Source organism: Accipiter gentilis, chromosome Z (assembly GCF_929443795.1).
Source record: "Accipiter gentilis chromosome Z, bAccGen1.1, whole genome shotgun sequence".
Classification (NCBI taxonomy): domain Eukaryota; kingdom Metazoa; phylum Chordata; class Aves; order Accipitriformes; family Accipitridae; genus Astur; species Astur gentilis.
In genome coordinates this window covers 34,066,424-34,080,898 of record NC_064919.1, presented here as the reverse complement: position 1 = coordinate 34,080,898, position 14,475 = coordinate 34,066,424, and the positions used below count along the sequence as shown (strand labels likewise).

General features: G+C 47.8%; 1 protein-coding gene across 1 annotated transcript; it reads right to left on the bottom strand.

Moving 5' to 3' along the window:
- Window positions 1–9,517: 9,517 nt before the first annotated feature.
- On the bottom strand, window positions 9,518–11,495 carry LOC126036173 (transcription factor JunD-like; the record flags this gene model as incomplete). Its single annotated transcript, XM_049795657.1, has 1 exon — window positions 9,518–11,495. A coding segment is annotated over one exon (966 nt), but the record flags the coding sequence as incomplete, so codon positions are not given.
- Between the last annotated feature and the right edge of the window lie 2,980 nt (window positions 11,496–14,475).

Sequence of the window (14,475 nt, the reverse complement as noted above, 5' to 3'; positions counted from 1 at the left end):
ATTTTGTTTCACTATTATTACCTCCATCTGTGTGCAATGTCCTTGCCAGCACACCTGTTTGAATAGTTCCCCAAAATAATAAGGTTTAAAAAAAGGGGAAGTATTTCTGTACCCATACAAAGTAATTTGTTTTGTTGTTCGGGTTTTTTTTTGGGTTTTTGGGGGCTTCTTTGAATCTATTCAAATACTGTAATTTTTTGAAATTCTTCCTGAAGCAGAGATTTTGAAAGGGTTTCTCAGAGGCTTCCTCTGTGCCAGCTAATTTAATAAGGCAGAATAAGAAGGTTCATGTAAACCCAACTTACAAGAACCCAGGAAAGGATGTAGGCAGACAGCCACCCACCCACTAGTTGCACGTAAGCTGCTGGAAGAACAAAGCCAAATCTGAACTGCTCCGTCTCCACCTTTCATTTTGAACAGCTGTCCTGAATGAGAAAGTTTCAGTGCCATGCCCGAAGGCCTGGGAAGAACCAGTCTGGATTTGAGAGCTGTAGGAAGTGGAAGTTTGCTCACACTTCTCCTTTTAGACAAAAAGAGAGCTTGGGGATGCTCGGAGCTACCCAGCAGGGAGGCGCTCCTTCTCCTCTTCAGGAGATCCCTTTGGTCCATTGATCAGTAGGTGGCATGACTCTAATTCCAATGAGGACCACAGCACTTGCGTGATCCTAGCAGCAGCCCCAGCCCATGATACTGCAAGGCTTATGGTACTGCAGGGCATTAAGTGTTTTCTGCATCACGGATGTTCAGCAAGAACCAGGTACCAGAAACCACCAAGTGCTTTCAAAGCTGGGTCCTATTGCCCAGGAGCTCTCTCCTTTTTAGTTGATAGGAGTTAGTTTCTCTATTCATCTGATGCAAACAAAGACATATTGTTCAAAGAATGATGAATTTCCTCTTTCCCAGTTTGCACCTATCTGGAGCTACTCCTTTCTCAGGGGGTCTGTTTTGAGGGATACAACATTAGCCATCATGAACACCACACAGCGAGGGCATGTATGTGATCCCCTAAACCTCAGAAAGATTTTCAGTCTAGGCAGAAACTGCAGGAAGAACAAGCCAGCCTTAGATGAGCCACTCTAGGAAAGAGAAACTGCCCTGGAAGGATGTCCTACAACTCCACAGACTGAAAAACACAGAAAGCTGAAGAGCTACTTCACCAAAAAGATTTATTCAGCAATACAGACCAAGCCACCTTTCCTGGTAAGATCCTGCATAGGGAGCCTAAGGAATACCTTTGGGCATCATAAACTAGAGGTAATCCAACAGATTAACTGGAGTTTTAAGGCCCAGGAGGCTCAGGGCCTTTCACAGCAGAACAGCCCTGATACTGTCCTCTCTTTAGATCTCTAACCTTCTTTCCTTTTGACCTTAAGAAATCAGTAGACCCATTCCTAATTAAGAAGAGTGGGAGTGGTAAGAATCAGTGGCCAAATTTTGGTGGGTGAGAGGCCTATGCAGACTTGCTCATAATTTTCTATTTGAAAGCCAGAAATTGCACAATACTATATTGCAACACTTATTCCCCTCCCTTTGTCCTCTACAAATTAGCCAAGAGCAACCAAAGCAAAATGACTGGTGCAAGTAAGTGTTTATGGTGATGGCTCGCATGTCAGAACTGCACCAAGTGTCTCTGTAATTAACAAGTAGCACTTTGCAACAAAGTGAAACAATTCTCCAAGATTTGCTTGTATTGGGTCTTCTGTTCTGTGTTTGGGATTTTTTTTATTTTTTGGGGGGGGGGACGACACGACTAACAAAGCCTGAATATCTAATCTGTTACATACGGAGGAATGCTCAAGGGGCTTGCAAGAACTTGTTTTGCTACATGTTGAGCAACACCACATGGGAAAGCCTTGAAATTAGAGCAAATGCTTGAAGACTGGGCGTAGCTGCCTTTTGGAGCTCATCCTTCACGGGCCACATTTTATTAGAGAGCAGACCTTTGCATCATCAGTCAGCATTCAGACCTGGACTTTACTTGATGACATTTCAGTACGGGTGGTTGCCATGGCTTTAAATAAGTAAGAGTAAGTGTGAAATTACCAGTCATCAGGCCAAACCGGGAGGGGCACAATTTCCAAAGAAAAGAAGTTTAGAAGACACTTAAGTAGTAATAACAAAACAAGGAAAGCTAAAAAGCATTCTGAAGAGCAATCTTAATCATCTCCACTTAAACATACAGTAAATAGTACCATTAAATAGTGTATCAGAGATAAGTTTTATTTCTTCCTTGGATTCGCTGGTTTTTTTCTTACTGTCGCTGATTCCTCCAACTATCATCTCTAACTATTACCACAGGGAAAGGAATAAAAAAGTAGACTTTATTACACACTTTTGGCCTCCTGGAAAAATGGCATCATACCACAAAGATACCACAGACATACAGCTTGTGCTGTGATTTCAGTTACAGTATGCCCAGAAAGACTTTCAAACATCGCAGGGATTTACAATACAAGTTTAGTAACTGGCACAAAATGGTTTGGACTGGTAATGACACTTGGGCAGCATTTCAGGAATCCCTGCTCTGAAGGCATCATCTTGCAGACTGTAAATAGAATAGGTGTACTAGCTACCTATGACCATAGTTTATGTGACATATTATATATAATAAAATTATTTAACTCTCCAGTAGTCAGTATTTTCCCACTATTTCTATCAAACTTCCATGAAGGATATTAAAAGACAGAATGGTAAAAGTTGGAAAAAAACAAGAGTTTGACCTCTGGCTCTATTCATTACGAAGTGCAAGTTTTATACCAGTATATTCTACTGGTATCTTCCCCTAGCAGTTACTAGTGAAAAAGAAGGAGGGTATCCTAAATACACTCTCTGGAACAGTCCATTAACTTTATTCTATGCCACCACGTTGCTTGTGTTCAGCATTACAACAAAATCTGGAGATTTTTGAAACAGAGGTGCAGGAAAGGTTCTCAAGCTCAACATGTTATCCTTCAAAAGGCTCAGCATGAACCACAAGACTTGTAAGCCCTGTTTTTTAAGACTGTTTATTCTTAAAGGTCAATTTTCCATGCCAGGCAAGAGGGACACACACCCCTCAGGGCAGTGGAAAGTGTTCTGGAGAGGATAAGAAAACAGTATCAAACAGTTCTACAGAGTTCAAGCTACTGGTTATGAATTTTCGAATGTTCTGTCCATGGTCTAAGAAGAGGGATGCAGTGAGAAGCCTGGCTTTTAACAGCTTCAGCTTTCTCCATCTCTGACAGAAGTAATACCACAATCTCACTGATTGTAAATGAATGGTTGCAAGAGATGCTTCAAGGTACTTAGCAGAAAGGTTTTCAAATTTATTTAAATAAATTCCAAGGGAAGAGTAAAATAGGACTTAATCTAGAAAAGTAACCAAACTTGCAAAACCAAACCCAAAACACAAAGACTGCAGCCAAAGATTTTTTTTCTGGGATGGGATGGAGGGTCTGTTACTGATCACCAGTGACACAGCTCTCCAGACTGTGTGGACGTTATTTAGGTGGCTTACAACACCACCCATACTTAGTAGTAAATCTTATCAACAGTGTGCTAAATATCAGAATCTAGCAGTGTATTAGTGCACAGTGAACTGGTCATATCTGTTATCTCCATGTGTTAGCAAGGCTTCATAGTCAACCATCACTCCAAAGCATTTCTACAGAAATCATAATTCCTCCAGAAAAGCCATTTAGCCAGCACATATACTTCTTAAACTATTGGAGACCTTGTTTGTTACTAGCACTAAAAATTCAGAGCAAAGCTCAATTTACAGCTAGCCACACTATGGATACAGACATTTTGATAACAGACAAAAAAGCAAACAGCAGGTAGGTAATTATTTAGGGTGACTCCCTTGCAAACATTATTTATAATAACCTTCCCTTCACTTTGCAGCAAATTACTACATATGAAATGCAGCACTTTGAGATTACATTAAGGCTAAACGTGACTTTAAAATAAATGAACTTTTTGTGTTAATTTAGCATTGCAGGATTTGACAGTCCTCCAATTTGACTGGAACTCTAAAAAAAATCACCTTGCAATCACACACAGAATTGCAGCTTAGTTTTCTTCTGGGAGAACTCGACCACAACAAAGAATATGAAGATGCCCCATCATGCACCAATGCAGCGAAGAAAATCACAGTTCCTCCATCTGGCCATGCCCTTCTCTATGCATGCTAGTGTCTGTGCACAACACTTTGATACGTGTTTGCAGGTATCTGCGTGCTTCAGAAGAATTTGTTCATAAAGGCTGGATTTGCTGGCTTTTCCCCTAACAGTGGCTGGCACTGAGTTGAGAGGATACCACCAAAAGCAGAACTCCAGTACAAGAACTCATGTCCCTTGCAGGCACAAGACCAAGATTCAGTGCTTTTACATCAGTGATACACTTTTGTCAAGACTGCTCAACAGAAAGTTGCATTTCAAAACACAGCGTTGGTGTGAAGATACAGATCCGAGACTGGTTTCCTTCCTCTCCCCACCACTGTTTACTCAGCAGGACCCTGAGAAGACAGCTAGAGCATGGCATTCTGGTTGACCTACATGCAGCAGACTGTTTCAACATCCAAGCAGAGATCCGGTTTGTGACTATACTGATGCAGAAAGTAAGCCTTCTGGTATGCAATAGCTTAGGAAAACTGCTTCCAGACTAAAGAAAGCAGCAAGGATCAATGCCTCTAGCAAGTCAACAGGACAGCGTCTCGGAAAGCCACCCTTGTTATGAATTAGGCATGTAAGTTCTAGATTCTTTTAGCAACACATGGACAACAGCAGGTTCTCCACTGTGCACTCACTGTTGCAGAGTTTTTCAAAAACCTGCATTTAGTTTGTCACACATGACCACTTCATGCAGAAGTTGCTTCCGTCCCACCTCTGAATTACTACCAGCCATTATGAAGAGGTAAGTTTCATAGCACAAAGAGCTGCAAGCCACTTCACAGGCAGGATAAAGAGAGAGAGATCTTTGAAACACAGGACAGGAGTAGCTGAGAATTAATAAGGCCTCTTGACTCCCATAATGCACTGTAACGGCCTAAGTCTCCCTAAATTCAGCTTTAATTCACCAACACCTTCACAGTAAAGTTTCACTATGTGCAGTAATATTAACAAATTTATAAGAAACTTCAGATTTCAGTAAACCATTATGCAGCCCCACAGAAAAGACTGTGGCATTAGAAAGATCAGCCAACATTTGCAGGATTATTATGCACTGTGAAAGCTTTCTGTTCAAGGCTTTTTCTGCTGATAAAGGTCTTGCCAAATGTTAAAAAAAGGTGAATCCCTGACAGATCTTACTGTTCATCTCTGCTGGAAGATGCACAGTCACTGCACACAATACTGATCAGATGAAGTGACCAAAGAGTGTCAAAACAGCCTAGGAACTCTTCCTTGGTTACAGTAAAACTGCAAAACAAAATATTTGGAAAACGGAGGGGGGTTGTACAAATCAAATATGCATACAGATATGCCATACTCCAATTTGTCTACTTGCTAAACATAGAAACTTAAAGAATCAAGTAAGGAAAGAAATTATCCACCAGCAGTTACAGCTGCACATAAGAATAAATGAAAATATAACTCATCGCTTTTTCGACTTACACTTCAGAAGCAGAAGGACACATAAAATGCATTGAAGAATGACTTCTGTTACAAGTAGATGGTTTTTATTTCTTGCATATTAATTTCAGATATAGAGAAATTTTCTCTAAGAAGCTACTGGATTCAAATAGCCAAGACGCAGGTTATGGCAGACAAGTCACTATTTTCAGCACAATTAGTAATTCAGACTTAGCATGCATCTGTACTACAGACACCACCAAACACCTCTATACAATAATTTGGAAAGTATCATCAAGCCATGTAACTGATTAGAAATTAGCTGCCAAATAAAATTTCCATTTTAACAGCTGCAAACTGCAGAATGCCTCAGGGCTTAACTTTGGGAGATTACTCCTTTGTCAAAGGTGAGATGGACACAGGCAATTGATATTTAAATGAAAAAAAAAAGGATGCCTCATGACTCTTCCTTCAGTAATGACATAAACACAAACGATAACAGAGACTTCTAGTAGGGCCACCCTTTGGTCTTGAACAGTGCATGACAATCAATAGTGAAGAGTCCAAATCCTTTGTCGTGTTTACCTCTTGCAAGACGATCAAAGGCTCATGACAAAAATGTCACCACCAGAATCACCCCTCTCGGTAAACAGGACTTATCACCCCCAAACACCTACACTTCTCAAAGTATGCAAAGTACTTGTGTTTTAGGAATTCCTCTCTAAGCTTGCCAAATGGGCTCAGCTTGGAAGTCACAGTGAAAGTTCTAAGAACCACTCACCAACCACCCAGACCTGTCTGGACACCTTGTGATACTGACAGATTTCACTACCCATTCTATGCTGGGGAGCAAACCAATCAAATTTTCGAGCAATGACATCATTTGAGTCAGGCGTAGCAGAGTACTTTCCCTGCACTCACTGCAAGCAGGGGCAGATCTGATGGGAGCTCCTCCCTCTGCCCAAGGGAGGACTGAACAAGACTTCCCTCACCACAGACACTCCTCCTCCTACTCCCCAAGACAGAAGAGATCTGATAACAATTCAAAGAAATGAAAGCCATTTATGAATCAAACTGTTTTGCTGTAGCACCTAAATAGGAAGGCACTTCACATCTATATCAAGACATCGGTTCAAGCACATTCAAAATCTGCTGATAAGCAGCAAGCAAGATGCAGAGGACCAAGCATCCACCAACCTAAACAGGCAAAGGAAGGGACTGCATAATTTCCAGAGCAGAGATTACACAGAAGGCAAAGAAACAAAGAGGGATGTTTATTTGTCATGGGTTTGCACCTGGAATGCAAAACCAGATCAGAAGGACATGAGGGTAGCCTGCAAATCAAGTCATGCAGTGAGAATCGTTCTAAGGACTAGCTAATAGTGTGCACAAGTATAACAAAGCATGGTACAGTTTTGAAGGATGAAGAAAAATGCTATAAAGTGCTGAGGTTCCACTGAACATAAACTGACTTTTTCTTTTTTTTTTTTTTTTTTCACAGTGACACACAGCCAACTTGCCTGCAGTTACTGAAAAGGAGCTGCATTGATGGAAATCATATAAACAGCCTGGAAATTTTTTACCCAGTTACCTATCTTTTAGCATCTCACAGTGACCAAAGTTTTAGGCAGAAAATCAAAACCTAAAAGAAACAGACATGAAAAATGCTGCAACAAACTGCAGAAAAAAGGAAAGACAAAATAAAGAAGACTTATTTAAAGATTTAGGAACACTGCAGGGGTAAAAGTTGGAGTACTGATACATTTTAGAAGACAGTAACAATCAAGCCTGAGGGCTGCAGCAGGCAAGAACTCCTGAGTCTTGTTATTTTGGTTCAGACTGTTAGGTGCTCAGGTTACCCACCCATATCTCTTCAATAGGTGCAGCAACCTCCAGCAGAATCAATGGGGAAAAAATCCCAACCACCCCCCACTATTCTTAGATTTTCATCACATCACTGTTAGATCCTATGTCTTAGCCCAAACACCAGATAAAAGAAGGCATTTATGAAGGTAACCTGTCATGCTACAGGGAACACATTTCTTTTGGACAACTCTAGTACCACAGTAGCAGCCTCTGGCAGAGCTGGAGCCACCAGCTTCACTAGTAACCTCTTGTCAGTCATCAAGGTAACGGAGCTGGCCTGTCAGCATTTCTACCACCTAACAGATGTCAGATAGAACATAAAGCAGGCTATCAAAGAAGTTACCAGATGAGATCTTTGAGAGGCTGGACGCAGGACTGCTCTTGCAGAAAGTTCAAATGGGAGAGAGCTAACGTGGTGGTTTTCAGCTTTAACATTACCATGCTGAAAAGGGTGAGCTCATTATATTCCTGCCAGGTTATAGCCCATTATAGCCCTGCCCTTGGCTTGGAAGGGGAACTGCAGGGATTCCTTGTGTCTTATGGATCCCCCACTTCTCCTTGGACATCGCTAATTTATTTTGACCAGAAATAGTAAAATAAGTAAAGAACAAGTACTGCACAGCTGCATTTATCACTGTCCTGTGTCCTACTGCAAGATATATACCTAGCCCTACATTCATTTGCAAATACAAGAACTGAAACAGCAGTGTCCACCCATGTAATTTTTAATGATTTTTCCAGGATTTCTTAAAAAAACCCCACCTCACTACATACACGGTAAAGCTAAGCATCTCACATCGATGTATCTACCAGGCAGCATTAGCTCTCTCAGTAGGGAAAGCATGTTAAGTGTGTGTGCGTGTGTGTGTGTAAAAGTCTTTATCAGTTTCTCCAGTCTTGCAGCATCTTTGCAGATAGGTGATGCCTGCCACATAGTAAAAACCAGTTATTTTTCACCCAGTTACTACATAACAGGCAGTGCTACAGATTGTATGCTGTTGGGTTCAGAATACCTTTAAGAAGTCTTTAAACCTGTGTTAAGATCAAAATAATTTTTTTATCTGTTCACTAGTATTTCTAACAGCAGAAGGTACTGTTACGATCATTTCAACCACCAAAAAAGGCTCTAGTGACATGATTAAACAGTTATACAATGACTAATATGGCTTCTACCTAATTTGCATATGCATTAAGAAAAGAAATATCCTCAGAGCATCTCAGCTACAATAACACAATTACTACGCATTGTCATGTCATTTCACACGCGTGCCAGGAATGACTATGCACTAAAAGAAAAAGCTCACACACTTGACTGCTGCAGCTCAACTTTCTGAACAGATAGCACTCACATATCCCCAATAAAAGCAAGAAAAACTGTGAGTCTATCCCATTCTTCTTGAATTTCAAAGCATCAAGTGTAGCCTTCAGAAGAAGTAAGAAATGTTTAATAGCTCCTGAGTGGGTTTAACAGATCTGAGCAATGGCTTGTACACATAAGGATGTCTATGCCCCCTTGGATCCTTGTGCAATCCCCAATTTTCACCAGCTGGCACAGACACATATCCCCATCTAAGTTTTGCCTCTGAGTTCAAGCAGAGTTTTTAGCACAGTTTCAAAAGGGGAGCGGGCCCCACTCTGCAGCTGGATCTGCTCAGGAGAAGCCCTTGCCCTCCCCCAGTGGCAGGCCCGGCCCGCGGCCCCCGCACCAAGGGGCTTCTGGTGGGGTGATCCTCACACTCTGACAGACCCTTCCCACTGCACCACGCCACAGGGCTCGGCAGCGCGGCGTTAGCGGCTATGCTCAAAATACACAGGTGCAGCAGAAGCAAGGTAGGCAGTAGTACCGAGCAAAGGATCTAAAGCTTTCAAAAACTTATTGAGGATTATGTCTAATCAGAGGAAATAGTTTCTTCGCTATTCTCTTCTACTAGTAAAATCTTGACAAAGAAATAAATCACACCAATTCTTCCCAACCAGAAAAACATTTCACGTTCTAGCGCTGACTTTCTGTCTCTAGAGTACTGCAGAAAGTTTCTTTAGAACAAAGCAGACCAAGAAGCAAGATACAGAGATTTCTACTGAAAAATAAATCTACTTCTCCATAATATTTCTGTGATTTATTTAAACAGAATACAATGGAATTACCACCTTTATAGCTAACCCGCCCCAAACCTGAGCCCTTTTCTGTATAGCACTAAATTGTTACTATACCATGTAAAGAGCTAACACTACTGGAATGTACACAGTGAAGGAAAAAAAAGTAAAGCTTTTCTTGCCAAAGTAACCATTTTCACTACTAACATGTTATCTAGAAAAATAAGGTCTAGGCAACGTCCAAAAGTGTTCAAGTTTCAATAAATAACTATCAATGCCCCAAGTTTGCACTGGCACAAGAAATATGGAGCATACAGTTTAGAAAAGTATTTTCATATGACTGAGTCAGCAATGCATTTCATCCTGCTTAAGATTTACAACAAAAATCATGTCCCTCCAGGGTTCAATTTTAAAACTGCAGCTGTGTAAGTACAAGAGCACCCACACAGTTGTCTTAACTCTCAGTAGCAAATTAAAGCTCTAGAGAAAGATGGTATTTTAAAAAAAGTTCTTTATCAATACCAAGAAAATATACATAGCCATATTATGTTTTAAATATATATATACACGCACATCTTTTCAAAAGGGTACGATTCTGGCTTTTTTTTTTAAGTTTGAAAAGCTTATCCATTGCTATACAGTTCAGTAAGGTGTATTAGGAAACACACTTTTTATATCCCCCATGAAAATAAAGTTGAATCTTTCTGTAAACAGGCATTTCCTTAATTTCCGAAATCTCTGCAGACCTCAAGTACTTCACTGGAAAAAACAACCACCTGCCCCCAAACCACCCACGGAGACCTTCGCTGCTGTGTGCAACATCGACAGACCTCGGCAAACGCTTAGCGACACCCGGCTCCTGCAACCGCCTTCTCCGGGCGCAAATAAATAATAATAATTAAGAATAAAAACAACAGAAGAGCGGCGGCGGCGGGCGAGTTCCTCGGCCCCGCGGTGCCTCCGCGCCGCCCCAGCGGCAGGCGGGGATGGGGCCGGCTGGCGGCGGGGCGTCCCCCCTCCTCAGCAGGCGCTGGTCTCCGGCGCGGCGGCTGCCTCGGGGGGCGCCTCCCGGGGCTGGGAGGCGGCGGCGGCAGCGGCGGGGGGAGGAGGATGGCCGGCGGCGTTGATGTGGCAGCCGGAGGAGAGGTGGCTGCGGACGCGGCCCTGCAGCTGGGTGACCTGGGCGCGGAGGAGGTTGGCGGTGGCGGCCAGCTCGGCGTTCTGCCCCTTCAGCGCCTTCACCTTCTCCTCCAGCCGGGCGATGCGCTCCAGCTTCCGCCGGCGGCACTTGGAGGCGGCGATGCGGTTCCGCAGCCGCTTGCGCTCCGCCTTCAGCCGCTCCTGGCTCTCCGCGTCCAGCGGCGACAGAGACGGCGGCGTCGGCGCGCTGCTGCCGCCCTCTCCGCCCGCCGACGGCGGCACCTCGGGCACCGTCTGCGGCTCCTCGAGGGACCGCGCCGGCGGCAGCCGACCGCTCCCCAGACCCGCCGCCCCGAAGGCCAGGCCCGGCGGCGGCGGCGGCGGCGGGGCGGAGGCGGCGGGGTAGGCGCTGCCGGAGGGGCTCAGCGGCCCTGCGGGGTTGAAGCCGCTCAAGTTGGTGTAGACGGCCGGCGGGTCGGCGGCGGCGGGGGCTCCCGGCGGCCCCGGGCGGGCGGTGCAGCAGGGTCCCGGCGCGGATAGCGGCGGCGGCGCCGCCAGCAGCTGGTTTTGCTTGTGCAGGTCGGCCAGGGCCTTAACGAAACCGTCGGCGAAACCCTCCTGCTCCTGCGTCACCGGCTGCCGGTAGAGAAACGGCCCCGCCGCCGCTGCCCCGCCGCTCCCCGCCCCGGGCGCCGCCGGACCCGGGCTGCCGGACCCCAGCCCCGCGCCCCCCTGGATCAGCAGCTGCTCCAGGTCGGCGGCCGGCGGTAGTTTCAGCAGTGGCAGCTCCGCAGCCGAACCCAGCGCGGCCTCCGGGCCGCCGCGGGCCGCCGCCGCCGCCCCGCCGCCGCCCGCCGGCTCCGCGGAGCCGGCGGGCGGCGGCGGGGCGGCGGCGGCGGCCGGCGGCGGCGGCAGCAAGCGCAGAGCCGCCGCGCTGCCGCGGGCGCCGGCGGACGGGCGAAGGGCGAAGGGCCCCGGGAGCGGCGCGGGGGCGGCGGCCGCCAGGTCCCGCTTCTTCCCGGCGCCCAGCAGCAGCTTCTGCCCCGCCGCCGCCGCTGCATCGGCTCCCGGTCCGCCGGCGGTACCGAAACCCGGCAGCGGCACGAAGTCGGGTAGCAGCTCCAGTCCCTCCTCGGGATAAAAGGGCGCCTCCATCTTCACGGCGGATCGCCCGCTACGCCCGCCGCTCATGCTGCCGCTCTCGCCGGCCGCCAGCGGCGGCGGCTCCAATGCGGCGCGGAGCGGGCCGGCCGGGCTGGGCGCCTGCTCCGCGGGCCAGCCGCCCTCGGCTGGCAGCGGGGACTGAGCCACCTCCCGGCGCCGCCGGCCCCACGCCACGCCCCGGGCCCGCCGCCCGCCCGCCCCGCCGCCGCCTCCCCTCCGCCGCCGCCGGTCCCCCCCGCCCCGCTCCTTCCCCCGCCCGCCGGGCTCGCGCGACAGGGCTTCACACCCGCAGCCCTGGTGTTGCCCCGGTGGGGTGTCCGCGGGGGAACACGCGCCACTTCCCCCCGAAAACGTGCCCCGCGGCTGCGGTGCGGGAGAGGAGGCGCAGCCGGAGGAGGGATTTTCCCCTGGGCATCGCCCGAGGGAGGACTCCAGCCACCGCACGGGTCCTGCAGGAGGACAGCGAGCAAAGCCCATGTGTGGCGGCTGCTGTGGGCAGGTGCTCGTGGGTTGGGTCTGCGATGGAGGGGCACAAGGGTAGCGCAGGTATTAACACTTCCCAACAGTGACGTCTGGGAAGTCTGCTGGGCAAACGCTTGGCCGTTGGGGAACGTGCCAACTTGTCAAAGCAAAAGCCGCTCGCAAGCAAAAGCTGCTCGCAAGTAGGTAGCTTTTCTTCTGAAAAAAAAGTTCAGAGGGAGGGTTCAAAACAGCTTAGACATCTTTTCAATGTTACTGAAACATGAAAGTACTGTTTTTCACTTTGGGGGTGGTATTTATTTGTTATCTTCACTTGAGGCAATTCCCCTGCTCCTCTCCAAGTCTCCAAAATTCTTACAGGATGAGGAAATTGCTTTCCACCCAGCCTTTTAAACATTCCTTCTGCTGGGGATACTAATGTGGTCCTGACAGAGCTGCTGAAAGCTCTCTTTTAAGTCAGCTTGCTGACTGAGGGCCTCAGTGGCTCATCTACACGTGCACCAGGTCTCCCCCATCCGTGCTGGGATCCACCAGCATCCCCTCAGTGAGGCATCCACCCTTCTCCAATCTGCTTGTGCTTTCCCCCCACACATTTCCTCCCTGTACATCAAGACCAAGTGCCTCTTCTCCCAGGGTCTAGCGATGCTGCTGAGCTCTGCTGTAGTCCCACTGTGCACAGCCACGCTGTGCCTCCACTGTGATGCTCCAAAACTGGGAGTGGGGGAGGAGGCAGAGACACCGGTGTCAAGTCAGGAAGGACTTTGCCCCAGACATGCCACTTCAGATCCATAGAACCAGAGCCTAAGAGTGCTAACTAAGGCCTCGATGACCTTGACTCACCTACCCTGGGGGCCCCGACTACACACCCTGCCCATGGGGCGAGAGCTCCACTTAACTCAGACTCGGCCTTCAGTCCCTGCCCAGCTACGTCCCAGGTGTTCTGCTCTCCAGCCCCATCTCCTGGGTGGACCTTGGACCTGTGTTTCCAGTTCTGTTCCTGGCACCATCTCCCGCTGCTCCTGGCTGGACTCCCCTGGGGTGGACCTCGTACCTGGTTCATCACCTCGCCTTGCCTGGGTGTGTCAGTGGGCCCCACCCACAAGTGCCTGCTCTGCCCACCCTGCTCGGGCGCTGCAGGACTCTCCCCAGGCTGGTGAGGGCCACCGCCTTGGCTTCGGCCACCCCCACCTGGTCTTCACCCCCGCTCTGCTGCTCCCTGAGGCTGTGACAGAATCACTGCCCAGAACACTAGCAGCAGCAGGACTCCAGCGAGAAGAAAGCTGTCAGGCAAAAGCCAGAAACAGAGGCATTTGTGTAGACAGGGAAGGAGTAAGCATGTCTTTCTTGGTGAGGAAGCTAGAAAGAGCTTATTTTTGTTTCCCTGTCTCCTGGCTGACCTAGCAGCAGAGGGGCAGAGCTAGCAGTGCTTAGCCAACACCAAGTACTGAAAATGGCTAATGCGAGCGGCTTTGTGGATGTATTGCTTTGTATGGGCTTTTCCAGTTGTATTCCTGGGCAAGCAAATGGCAGTGACTGGTACCTTCTCTGCAGCTGGGCAGCGGTCTGTCTAGGCGGAGAAGGCGCCTCCAGGCTGAAGTTAGTGCAGCTTCTCTTCTTTCCCTTGCGAAGCAAGTGCTGAGAGGGAAAGTAGACTGAGGAGAAAATGAGGTCCTGGGTGGAGAGAGAAAAAGGTGGGGAGGTTCACTTGGTTCTGGAGTCATTGTCAGAGACATTCTGGATCTAACGTGGTGATACTTGACAGAGATGACTGTAAAGGTCGGTCCCTTTGTCAGTCCTCTGGCAAGACCTGTTGGTCAGTTATAGACGATGGTTTTACCTGCTGATCTAATGCAGAGTTGGAAGGCGAGCCTATGGAACGGAAAAGTGCAGAAACTGGTTGAAATAAACTTTGCAACGACAAGATTGATTGAGTTAGATTGCTGTCTAATACTTGCCGATATACCTGCAAGCCAAGTTTTGGTGAGTGAAACGGAGTTGTTCTACACATCCTTAATGCAGCTGTGTGTTTTGGCAACGTGGTCTTTTTGTTGTTTTCTGCCCCCCCCCTCCCCTTCCCCCTTCCCCCGCCTTTTCTTGCTGAAGAGAGCCTGGAAACCCGCCGGGGCTGACAGACCCAACTTCCTGCCCGTGTGACAACCGCGCTGTGCACGCCCGAAGCCCT